At 38.6% G+C, this 13,576-nt stretch overlaps 1 protein-coding gene across 1 annotated transcript in view; it reads right to left on the bottom strand.

The window, feature by feature from the left end:
• Window positions 1–1,843: 1,843 nt before the first annotated feature.
• Window positions 1,844–13,576, bottom strand: part of gabrd (gamma-aminobutyric acid type A receptor subunit delta) — a 30,821-nt gene continuing 19,088 nt past the window's right edge. The window contains exons 3-9 of the mRNA XM_036578707.1: window positions 11,081–11,148; window positions 8,346–8,566; window positions 8,053–8,135; window positions 7,823–7,960; window positions 7,041–7,196; window positions 6,335–6,543; window positions 1,844–3,537 (exon numbers count right to left, since the gene is read on the bottom strand). Coding sequence (XP_036434600.1) covers window positions 3,229–3,537; window positions 6,335–6,543; window positions 7,041–7,196; window positions 7,823–7,960; window positions 8,053–8,135; window positions 8,346–8,566; window positions 11,081–11,148 — 1,184 coding nt within the window. The 3' untranslated portion in view covers window positions 1,844–3,228. The remainder of the gene's footprint in view (window positions 3,538–6,334; window positions 6,544–7,040; window positions 7,197–7,822; window positions 7,961–8,052; window positions 8,136–8,345; window positions 8,567–11,080; window positions 11,149–13,576) is intronic.

The following is a 13,576-nucleotide window of genomic DNA, read 5'->3' as shown; positions in this document are numbered from 1 at the left end:
ACCACAAAGCAGGTATTATCTGGGTGGTGGATCATTCTCAGCACTGCAGTGACACTGACGCGGTGGTGTGTTAGTGTGTGTTGTGCTGGTACGAGTGGATCAGACACAGCAGTGCTAAAGTTTTTAAACACCTTAGTGTCACTGCTGGACTGAGAATAGTCCACCAACCAAAAATATCCAGCCAACAACGTCATGTGGGCAGCATCCTGTGACCACTGATGAAGGACTAATAGATGACTAACACAAACTGTGCAGCAGCAGATGAGCTACTGTTTCTGACTTCACAACTACAAGGTGGACCAACAGGGTAGGAGTGTCTAATAGAGTGGACAGTGAGTGGACACAGTGTTTAAAAACTCCAGCAGCACTGCTGTGTTTGACTCACTCGTACCAGCACAACACACACTTAACACACCACCACCATGTCAGTGTTACTGCAGTGCTGAGAAAGATCCACCACTCAAATATCAGTGGTCATGTGAGGATCTTGGCCTTTGAGGAATATGCTCACAAAGTATGCAGAGAAACAGATGGACTACAGTCTGTAATTGTAGAACTACAAAGTGCACCTATATGGTAAGTGGATCTGATAAAATGAGCAACGAGTGTTAAAACAAGGAGGTGTACTTAATGAATCTGTGTAATGCTGTTCGAAGTGGGCTTGAAGCTTACAAAAAATCATTGCTATATCATGATAAATACCACCTTTGTTAGAGAATTTAAAATGTGTTTTCTGACAAAGTGCATCATGTCAGTACCCTTTCAGTCAAAAACCATTTGTACCCATTCAATCAAACAAGCATTTGTGAGGTCAAGCACTGATGTTGGATGAGAAGGCCTGGCTCACAATCAACATTCCAATTCATCCCAAAGGTGTTGAGTTTGGTTAAGATCAGGGCTCTGTGCAGGCCACTGCAGTTCCTCCACACCAAACTCACCAAACCATGTCTTAATGGAGTTTGCTTTGTGCACAGAGGCACAGTCATGCTGGAGCAGAAAAGGGTCTTCCCCAAACTGCTGACACAAAGTTGAAAGCATGTAATTGTCTAAAATGTCTTTGTATGCCGTAGCATTAACTTTACCCTTCACTGGAAACTAAAGGGCTGAGCCCAAACCCTGAAAAACAGCCCCAGACCATTATCCCTCCTCCACCAAACCTTACTGTTGGTACTATGCTTTGTGGTAGGTAGCATTCTCCTGGCATTCACCAATCCCAGATTCATCCATCAGACTGGTAGATAGCGAAGCAGTGGCGGCGTGCTGCACACCAATCCAGCTGACGCCTGGCATCGCGCATTGTGATCTTAGGCTTGTGTGCAGCTGCTGGGTCATGGAAACCCATTTCATGAAGCTCCCGATACATAGTTCTTGTGCTGATCTTGCGTCTAGAGGCAGTTCAGAACTCTGTAGTGAGTGATGCAACAAAATGTAGGTGCTATATAAATGCTACACAGGTCCCGCTCTGTGAGATTGCATGGTCTACCGCTTTGTGACTAAGCTGTTGTTGCTCCTAGATTTCTCACAACGACAGCACTTACAGTAGACTGGGGCTGATCTAGCAGGGCCAAAATTTAAGGAACTGACTTATGGCACTTGTAACAGTGCCGCGTTTAAAGTCACAAGCTCTTCAGCATGATCCATTCTACTGCCAAATGTTTGTCTATGGAGACTGCATGGCTGTGTGCTTGATTTTATACACCTATTAGCAATGGGTGTGGCTGGAACATCTGTACACAATAATTAGGAAGGGTGTCCACATACTTTTGGCCATATAGCGTGCTTGAGCCTTATATAATCACTGTCTATATACACATTTATCATTTTAAAGAAGTAAATCATACAAATGTTTCTGTCTTTTTCATCATTCTCCAGTTTATTGCAGCAGTTAATGCCTTTGTATAATCCACTGTACAATTTTCTCTTCACTCTTGTCATTTAATTATTTGGAGCCCTCTAACAGCAGAGGTACGTAAGGAAAAAGCTGGCCCATTTTTTTGAAAGCTTACCATAAAATGCACACTAATACTTGGAGGAACTGAGAACAGGAGATTTCCATGTCCGCTGGCCACTTTGGAACCTAAAACTTTGTGTAGAAATACATTTTATTTATGATAAATCTAGAATATGCTACCTAGGATTACATTATGAATACTCACATGCATCATAACACTAATAAAAGTTTATAATATATGGCTTGGTTCACTGAGAGAATATAGGCCTAAGGTTTTCTGGGTCCATTACATTCAAACTACAACAGGTTCATTGTTTAACCTGTGCTCTTCAAAAGGCTTCCGTTTAGAACTGGATACATTTTTCACTGCAGACAGATTACAGATGGCTTAACATCATCTTCAACCATTCTGAAAGACATTTAAACAGCTGAATTCTTGGCAGGATAGTACTGTGCACAACTAAGAGACCACCCTTCAATTATTTAATGTAATTTATTTAATTTCCAGTCAAAATGGCAAACTTAATGAATAACTTAATGTCTATTTTGACTGGAAATTAAATAAATGAAGGGCTGTCTGTGACTTTGCACAGTGCTGTATAGCATAAAGTGTTCTAATCCAATGAGAGTGCACTGGCTCACACTATTTATCTCTTAAAATCATAACACAGAACAGCCAAAATGAAAATAAACTAGTCAATTGCTAACCGGATGTTGGTCGATTCCTATCATGTACCCGCCATTCAAAGACAGGCATGGTAAGGGGAGAAGAAGAAGAGGAACAGGAATGGGCTACTAACAAAATCATACTATAGCTGTCATGCAACGTTGTCTGTCGATTTCATCATCCCAGTTATGAGTAGACATTTCTACTGCAAGGCTGGACTGAAAGAAAGTTAGAGGTTGTAGAGACGAGGTCAGTACCAACTGCAACATAACACAAAAAATAGCAACACATAAAGGGAAACTAAGTAGGGATGCAAAGGCGAGTTCCAAAGTTCATAATATAAAGCAGTTCCACATATTCCTCCAGCATGAATCTGAGAAACTGGGACAAAGTGTGGTTCTCATCACCCAGTCCAACTGCAGAACATCCACTTGAAACAAGCAGCATTTTTCCATATTAAAAGTACATTAAAATCCATCAGTTCCAACAATCCCACAGTTTGATCCCCCTGGTAATCCAATGGCATAAAAATGTCCATTATCACATGGTTTTGGCACCACTTTGCTTTGCTGATCTATATACATGCAGTCAGCGCTGAAGCATCTGGAAGTCACATGGTATAAGCCACCCAGTAGATGACGTTGACGACGGCGAAGGTGAAAGGGAAGACAGCACGGGCGTAGATGTCAATGGTGTCGGCGTCGATGGGTTTGCACTTGCAGCACTTCTTCTCCTGGCTGCTCTCTCGCTCAGCCCGGCGCACATGGGCACTGCGTGTCTCGGCCTCTTCCTGCGGCTCCGCTGGTGTCTCTGCAGGACGCTGCGCTCGGTTCTGCCTGGAGATCAGGAGACCCTGGTTCATGCCCGTCACCGACAGGGAGAAGAGGACCATGGCCTGCTTGCCGTTCTTCACCATGGACTGTAAAATGAAAGAGAGTGTATCACAAGAGGGAGCCCCAAATACCCTGACTGTAGACACATTTACATCACACATAAAAGCTTATAATGAGTTAAAACGTAGGCAGCCATGACTATCATCTCTGGGAGAATTAATAAAAGATGCTTTAAAATATTTGAGCCCACCTGTAATGTAGCGTGGGTCTAAATATTACAGGGCTCACTTTATAACATTTGTGTGGGTTTTATTTGTTCCAAAAACAGTAACTTTTACATTTCCCAACCTCTCTTTATCCCTAAAACTGTCTATTTTTTTTACCGTGCCTTTAAAACTGATATTATGTAAATTATGTCTGTTCTGATTGGCTGATGCCTTCACAAGTGAAGCAAGGCAAACCATGTTAAAAAAGCAGTTCAAATTGTGCTTGGACTTCAAATACTGTTGTTACAGTCATGGCCAAAATTGTTGGCACCCCTGAAATTTTTCCAGAAAATGAAGTATTTCTCCCGGAAAATTATTGCAATTACATGTTTTGTTATACGCGTTTATTTCCTTTGTGTATATTGGAATAACACAAAAAAACAGGGGAAAAATGACATAATTTCACGCAGAACTCCAAAAATGGGCTGGACAAAATTATTGGCACCTTTTCAAAATTGTGGGTAAATAACTTGGTTTCAAGCATGTGATGCTTGTTCAAACTCACCTGTGGCAAGTAACAGGTGTGGGCAATATAAAAATCACACCTGAAACCAGATAAAAAGGAGAGAAGTTGACTCAATCTTTGCACTGTGTGTGCCACACTAAGCATGGAGAACAGAAAGAGGAGAAGAGAACTGTCTGAGGACTTGAGAACCAAAATTGTGGAAAAATATCAACAATCTCCAGGTTACAATTCCATCTCCAGAGATCTTGATGTTCCTTTGTCCACGGTGCGCAACATAATCAAGAAGTTTACAACCCATGGCACTGTAGCTAATCTCCCTGGATGTGGACGGAAAAACTGATGAAAGGTTGCAACGCAGGATAGTCCGTATGGTGGATAAGTAGCCCCAATCAAGTTCCAAAGAAATTCATGCTGTCCTGCAGGCTCAGGGTGCATCAGTGTCAGCGCAAATTGTCCGTCGACATTTGAATGAAATGAAACGCTATGGCAGGAGTTCCAGGAGGACCCCACTGCTGACACAGAGACATAAAAATGCTAGACTGCAGTTTGCCAAAATGTACGTGAGTAAGCCAAAATCCTTCTGGGAAAACATCTTGTGAACAGATCAGACCAAGATAGAGCTTTTTGGTAAAGCATATCATTCTACTGTTTACCGAAAACGGAATGAGGCCTACAAAGAAAAGAACACAGTACCTACAGTCAAATATGGTGGAGGTTCAAAGATGTTTTGGGGTTGTTTTGCTGCCTCTGGCAGTGGGTGCCTTGACTGTGTGCAAGGCATCATGAAATCTGAAGATTATCAAAGGATTTTGGGTCGCAATGTAGGGCCCAGTGTCAGAAAGCTGGGTTTGCGTCCTAGGTCATGGGTCTTCCAGCAGGACAATGACCCCAAACATACTTCAAAAAGCACCCAGAAATGGATGGAAACAAAGCGCTGGAGAGTTCTGAAGTGGCCTGCAATGAATCCGGATCTAAATCCCATTGAACACCTGTGGAGAGATCTTAAAATTGCTGTTGGGAGAAGGCACCCTTCAAATATGAGAGACCTGGTGCAGTTTGCAAAAGAAGAGTGGTCCAAAATTCCAGTTGAGAGGTGTAAGAAGCTGATGTTGGTGGTTGATGGTTATAGGAAGCGACTGATTTTAGTTATTTAAAGGGTGTGCAACCAAATATTAAATTGAGGGTGCCAATAATTTTGTCCGGCCCATTTTTGGAGTTTTGCGTGAAATTATATCATTTTTGGCTTTTTTTCCCCTGTTTTTGTGTTGTTCCAATACACACAAAGGAAATAAACGTGTATAACAAAACATGTAATTGCAATAATTTTCCGGGAGAAATACTTCATTTTCTGGAAAACTTTCAGGGGTGCCAACAATTTCAGCCTTGACTGTATTTTCAAATATTCTTTTGAATATTTTATAGAATATTCAAATATTCTATAAGAATGAGAAAAGTTCAAGATATGTTCCATTTTAATAGCTGAATTAAAACAAAAGTAATCGGCTATACAAAGCTAACATACTGTTTTTCATTTTGTTCTTATTATTTTAGTCAAAAAGTTGTAATGCTGCTTTTCCTACAGCTTTTGAACTAGAACCACCAAACTTTTCAGAAATGGCACAGCAACATCTTAGCAACCACCTGAGATACCACAGCAATGGCCTAGCAATACCTAGGCAACCACCTAGAATAGCATAGCAACAGCTTAGCAACACTTTTTATGTTAGAAATAACTAAAAATATGCTAGCTAGCTAGCACTCTGGTGTAGCACGAAAAGTATTTGGACTGCACCTGACATTAAAACCAATACTGTCGCCTTGCACTGCATAAATCTTGCGAACAGTGCCAAAGAGTCTGGCGTACAGAGCTGCCAACTGTGTGCTACTGGTGACAAGCTATCATTTGGCAAGATAGCCAACATTTGTATCCCCACAGTAGTCCATGAGTTCATAAAAGCAGTAAATGTGTAGTTTAGTTTAGTGAAGTTAACACTTTCACAATGTCTACATATTACAAAAAACAAGGACACTTCAGTTTTCCATGATGTGGGCCCGCTAATGTTAAAAAAAAACACTGTAGCTAAATGTCTTCTTTCTTTGCTCAGAACCAACAAGCATTTTCACATTTAGGCAAGTGCTCTTTTATTTTACCTCTGCACTCTTGTTTGACTTGACCTTGGCTTTCTCCTTCTTGCTGTAATCGGCGTTGTAGTGGGCGAAGGCATACTCAATCAGGGCGGCGAACACAAACACATAACAGATCCAGAAATAGACGTCCAGGGCTTTTATGGCGGAGGCGCGGGGCAACGAGGAGCGAGCACTGACCATCAGCGTTGTCATGGTGAGAACCGTGGTGATCCCTGAGGGCAAAAGTTACTTCTCTTCAGCATACATCTATTCATATATGGACATAGTCCAATACCTTAGATATGTTACAGTCATTTGCAAAAGTTTGAACACCCCAGGTTAAATTATATTGTTAATTTTCTAAGCGACGCATCTTCTAGAGATAGCATACTTTTTGCTAATTTTAGTGCACAATAATGTTTAACATATTGAAAAAAATGAAACATACAATATAAAATGTGTCATAACCTTTTCACAGAGCCACAGTTTATGGTTAATTTTCAGTATGTTAAATTCAACAAATCAATTTTACATTCTACAATACAAATGTGCAGAAGTGTGTTCTCTATAGAGGATGTGTTAACTTATTTCCCCTTAGGAAATCAACAAAAAATGTAACCTGACCAGGGGTGCTCAAACTTTTGCAGATGCCTGTATTCAAGTTATTGATAATCTTATTTTCTACATGGCGGACATTACTTATTTTGCATGCCAAAATGGAACAACTAACCTAGAGTTACCCTTGCAGGCACAGCTGACTGGCTGATCCAGAAGGACACCCAGGACATGGCAACCAATAGGATGGAGGGCATGTATGATTGGATGATGTAAACTCCTCGGTTACGCCTCAGCTGGAAACGTAAACTGAGACGAGGAAATCGCCCAGCTATTAAAACAGACAAGAAAGAAAAAAGACTAGTTATTAAATTACATAGTACATAACTCTTCACACTAAACTACCATTAATTAATAATAATTGAGTAACTGACAATTTTGAAGCCATCAATGAGTATTTTTAAGTAATTTAATTAAAACTACTAACTAAACCAGATTCACAGATTAATGTTGGCTCTCTGTGTAAGAACCGTGACTGTGTTGAGCTGCTAGCAAGCAACGAGGGGTGAAAAGGGAGGGGTGAGACCCTCCTGCTGTGAAAACAATTTATACACAAAGGCATCCATACCGAGATACAATTGACAGTGCAAGTGCAGCTTTCTTCATATCAAAAATCATGCATAACTGCCACAATAAAAACAATTTAAACACAATAAAAACATTTTCATTAATTTGTTTATTTGTTTGCTCACTCACAAAGACCAAAATCCAGTAAATCATACACACTTTCAGTATATTATATGTGTATACATATACATATATATATATTCCGTCAGTGTTACTGAGGAAAACAATGCATACTTGAACTGAGACGGAAACTGCATTTTGTGTCTACTGTGAAAAGGAGATAAACCATTTTTGAAACTAAAAAAGTCTAAAATGTCAAATCCGATTCACCTGATTTGAAGTTCATCATCTCAGTCACAAAGCGGTAGTCTGTAATAGTGAACTGGGACAGCTCCAGTTTGTCCAGCCCATGGATGTACTTCTGACTCTCTGACCAGTGATAAACAATGTCCTCTGAAGAGTAGCCATCTACAGCACCAAGAAACACAGAGCAATGTAACAACAGTATACACTATTCTACAAATAAAATGTGTTTTCACTCCAGACATCTCTCCACTCACAGCTCTCAAGGTCCAGCATACATTCCTGTTCATCCATGGGGTACTTGGTAAGGTCCATGTCACAGGCCACTGTTGATGTGATTCTGGAATAAAAAGGTGAAACAGCCATGATTAGATGATAGCAGCTGTGTTGTCTGTTTTTTGTGTCTATGAACAAGTATAACTGAAAGTGAATGTTAAAGGTAAGTAGGTCAGTATTCCTCAGTAATATTAATATTTCCTCATCCAAGACGTGCGCATGCATTACTTTTTCAGTTTTTCTCAGATTTATATTTCCGCCTACACACACACACCGGCTGCTGTAGAGGATGACCCCGTCAGGTTGCAGGCGTATGAGCTTGTTCTCCACAGTGACGTCATGGAACCAGGCTGACTTGGCATTGACGATGAACGTGTCTGGTAGCCAGAGTTTATCTACAAAACGGCTGTCCAGCCCCAGGGTCTTGTTCGTGTGGTTGTAAGACAGACGGTCGTCTCGCCAACTCTGACGCAAAAACACTGTCATGGTGTATTCCTGCCAACACACACACACATAAACATGCAAGTAAACATGGTGCAAGCTCACATTTAACAAACACCTCACATAAATTTGCAAAATAGCATTACAGCAATAATTTATAGTCACTCTCACGAAACTGCCGCAAACCAAGGTCTTAAATGTTTTTCATATAAATATTCATATAATATAAAATTCATATCATACATACATAAATTTTCTAAGCCGCTTATCCTTTGGGGTTGTGGGCTTCATATCTTACAATAAATAATTTATATTAATAGAAATAATTAAATGTTCATATAATATAGTAGATCAATTAGAGCGCAATAGGATAAACCAGAAAAAGTTCAATCTTTTTTTTTTTGACATTTTTACCCTGATTCTCCCTTCTTCTCATCTGCAATTTACCTACATATGCTTCCCAATACCAATACTTATATATATCTATAGATAAATATCTTTTTTTTGGAAAAAATAAGTCTGTAATACTCAATAAACTGTTAAATCTCTTACTTCGATGTTTCCTAGTAAACTCTAAGGATCAGAATAAAAAGAACATGTTCTGTGACACAAGCAAAAACAAAAACCTCAACAGTTGTTAATAAAATTTTGAAATATTATACTTTGTAACTATGTATGTTTTAATAATTAGCTTTAAAATATTTAGTCCGAGAACATTATACAGATTCAGAAAAGAAAGTACGTTTTTAAAGTTGGGTCCCTGTATTTGTCATTTAATAAATAAACCAATAAGCCAAATACTTGTCTGAACCTGAAACAGGACCCGTTTGGGTTCATACATCAGTGTCTCGATTTTACCCTGCATTCTCCCCTGTTTTAGAACAGACGCTAGAATCACCCACTCAGCGTTGAGGTCCGCGAGGCCCACACTCTTGAAAAAAGACTTTTTGGTCAGTTTAGTGCAGCCAAAAGACTGTTCAATTTGTTTAGCCAAGAAATATATTTATTATTTATAGTTATATGTAACATGTTCTATCTAAAAAGAGCCAGAGGACTGAAGACGTGAATGAAACATCTCGCTATTTCAGCACCGAACAGCATGAGAGATGCACAGTATGGAGAGTTTATCTAGATTAAAAACGTCCGAGATGTTCAAAAGCATAATTTGATGAATAAACATGCAAAAAGTGTGATTTAAACTTAATTTTGTACAGCTAATTAATTGACTATATGGGTGGGTGACTTGGAAAATAGTATATCTTGATACATTAAGAAATTTTCTTGATACATGATACTACGATCATTTGACACAGACAAAATGCAGCGTCACATTTAAAGACAGCTAGAAAAACTACGAATACAATGACTTTTTTCAATATTTCAAATACGATGCTGCATCAAATCTAAGTAAACAGAACTCATTTTGATGCCTTTGTAATGAAATATGCAGCTGGTCAGAGTTCTGTAATCATGTATCACGACAACAAAAATCCTCACAATAACGATAAATATTGTCATATTGCCCACCTTTATTTTACTATTTCACATTATTTTATGTTATTTTGTTTTTATTTGTCCATAATCTAATGATGGCTCCAGTGCTATCCTATCAAGTGTAATTTGACACTTTGGGTAATGGATAGGATAGCCCGGGTCAGTTTCAGGGAGTTTTCATTTTGTTGAACAAGGGATAGTTTTAGACGTTTTGGTAAAATATAATTTTTAAGTGTCAACCGGACACTTTAAGTCCACCTCCACTCCACTCCATCGGTTCCACTTAGCATTTAGGTCCACGTTGTAGTTCTACAGTTAGAGATGGTAGTCAATCTGTTTCTCTGAATACTTTGTTAGCCCCATTTTTCCCTGTTCTTCAATGGTCAGGACACCCAGAGGACCACCACAGAGCAGGTATTATTTCGCTAGTGGATCATCCTCTGCACTGCAGTGACACTGATCTACTGTTGCGCTTGTATGAGTGGATCAGACACAGCAGTGATGCTGGAAACAGATGGACTACAGTCTGTAATTGCAGAACTACAAAGTGCACCTGTATGTAAATGGAGCTGATGAAATGGACAATAAATGCAGATACAAGGAGTTGTACTTAATAGTGGCTTAAGTGTATTTGTGATCATTTTAAGGCCCACTGAGTTCACATTTAAAGTTCACTCATTTAGTGCCTAGTATCAAACGTTAAGAGTTTACATACACACTCGACATATTTATAATTTCATCTTAGTGTAGTAACAGTCTTTCCTTTATTTTAGACTTGCACATAACATTTTACTGACTGGCCGATGGCCAGTTGGCACAATAGCTTCTGATAAAACTGTCACACTATGTTTTTCTTAATTATATGTGTTTAAATAACAAATTTAGTTTAAAATAGATGTGATAACTGGCTTTTTTTAACATTTTCAGCACAATTCTGAAACTGAATAATAGTTTGTAATGTAGCAAATAACACAAACACAGTAATATTTTATTTTGGACAACGTACCAAGATTTCTTGAAAAATTATTAATATAGAACAGCAATAAACAAACCATATAGTTATTCATACATTACCATGTTGGCTTCTGAGATATGGTCAATGCTAGCTACTTCAATAGCCATGGCCACATTCACTGGAGGTCCTGTGAAGAGGAACGTGAGAAAAAAGAAAGACTTCCCCCCACCCAACCTCCCCAGGGACCCTCGGACATCAAAACTCAACAGTGACACCTTAATAAGAAGACAGTATGCTCAAATTTGCTAATGAATGGGCAGCCATGTCAATGAAGAGATGTCTGGGCTTTGTCTTTGCTTGAAATGGTAGAATCTGCTGATGAGATGTCATAAAGACTGAGGGATATTTGTTCCATTATATAAGGCTTTTCACATCAGGTGTAACATTTATGAAAGGAACAATAAGCAGTCAGAAAGGGTTCTGAGGCTGTACTTTGAAAACAGATGTCATAAGAGCTTTTTGCCTTTTTATGATAAACAATGTAGCATCTAGCTATACAGTGTAGGTCCCATAATAGCATCTAGGGGCATTTAAATAAATCCTGAACGGACATCTTGGCTATCAAGGGACCCTTCCCATTCCTTGCCAATGGACACTTATGCCACCTCCATTTCCAGACTGTATAACTTATGGTAGCAGTGTTTGCTAGCTAACTGCACCCTGCACTCATTTCTCATTTCTCACAGATAAAGAGAGTAAAAAGATCAGTCAGGCCGAGGGATGTAACACTACACCATATTGTATAGTAGTGAACTATATCACAGCATACTGTATTGCACTGTATCTAATCATTATATTGTGACTAGCATGTTTGCTTGTGGCTAGTGTGTTAGCTTGGGGCTAACATATTAGCTTGTGGACAGAGCATTAGATAAGGACACTATAAAGCACAGCTTTTGTTTTAAACGTTGTAATTTTATGATGTTGAATGTTCTGAAAAATGAAAATAGAAATGTTAATGTAAGGCAGCTTACATTAGCTTACATTCAGCTATTCACATTTCAGCTATTTGCTGTATTGAAAAATGTACCAAATAAAGACACCTTTCTATCACACGAAATTGCATAATGAATTCTGTGAATCGTAACACATCTCTTAGGGCCCGACCAAAGTATCATCTGGCTGATATTAGAGTTACATGGATTTATCAGGATGGCGAAAATCCCCTTGAAGAAGCACTAACATTTTTAAGTGGCTTGTTTCACACCTAAATGAATGGACACCTCTAAGAGTAACATGTATGAGGAAGTCATGCTCTTATTGTGCTCTTATTAGCTTTATGGGATGTGAAAGCAACTTGAGTTAAAAGGGCTTAAATATTGTTTTTGCAAAGCAAAGTCAAACCTGTAAAATGAAAAAATATTTAAAAATGCATAGATATTCCATGCAAACATGGTGAATAAATATGTCCAATGATTTTTTTAAAATTGTGTTTATCTGTACTTTATTTGGAAAAAGTCTGGTGAAATTAAAAATAATTATTTTCATAGGTAAATTTACAGTAAATGACTGGTTACTGAGTTTTTTTTTGTTATGTAAATATACAGAGTGCATTTTCATCACAGCCTATTAATCCAAGTGTAGAGCAGAATACAGCTACATTAAATTAATCTTGTGGTCCAGGTGACTGCTCACAGTATACAGTTACTATGTAAACAGTTAATATACTGTAATTTTACAGTGATCTTTTTGTAATGCAGTCTTAACTGATAAACTTAAACAAACATTTGGTTAAAAAACAAAAACAAGTCAAATGCCAGGTTAGTGAAGCACTGTTTAAGCACTGTTTACAAATCTGTTTAATGAAACCATAAAAATTATATTAGCTAATATTACTGATGAACAGAATTTTGAATTGATACTGGTAACAAATTGTTCATATAGGTCAGGCTTCAACTATGAGTAGCTTTCCTCTTAAGTATCCAATTCATTCTTTAAATGAACCCATTTCAGACATTCCGCAGCACCCATTTAAATGTGACAAATCCCCTCAGACATGCTCTAAGATGGTCCATGCTCCTGAGATTTGAAATGCTGATGAAATAAGCAGTTGCATTGGCAGAGAAATGGAGCAAAAAAAAAGGCAAGCAGAGTTCCATAATGGTCACAAATGTCTGTTCAGCATACATCCTTTAACTGTTCTAAAAAAAAAACTTTGCATTTGGCTGCAATGTTTACAAGCAAGCCAGAGAAACAGACAGATATGGACTCTGCAAAAAGCACTTTTAGCTGAAATATGGCTCAGATGCATGTTCACCCTGGCTTGAGCTGAGTTAAGCTGTGAGATAGAGAAATCTACGCTGTGGTCATTGGACGTGACACATTTGACAAGCATTCTTAGCAACATCATCTTTACGTGGGCAGCTCTGGAACATGCATATTCATGCTGTTGCATAATGCATTTAATAATGGATTCATAATTGCACTGATGGTTTCCGTAGGCTTGCTCGCTTCTCACGTATCGAGAACTCATTAATGTGCAAAGTCAGAATTAAAAAGAGCTCATTAAAAATGTGTGGCCTAAATATGGTGCTTCAAAATTAGACTTCAGGAAC

Source organism: Colossoma macropomum, unplaced genomic scaffold (genome assembly GCF_904425465.1).
Source record: "Colossoma macropomum unplaced genomic scaffold, Colossoma_macropomum, whole genome shotgun sequence".
NCBI lineage: Eukaryota > Metazoa > Chordata > Actinopteri > Characiformes > Serrasalmidae > Colossoma > Colossoma macropomum.
This window is presented reverse-complemented; position numbering and strand designations above follow the sequence as displayed.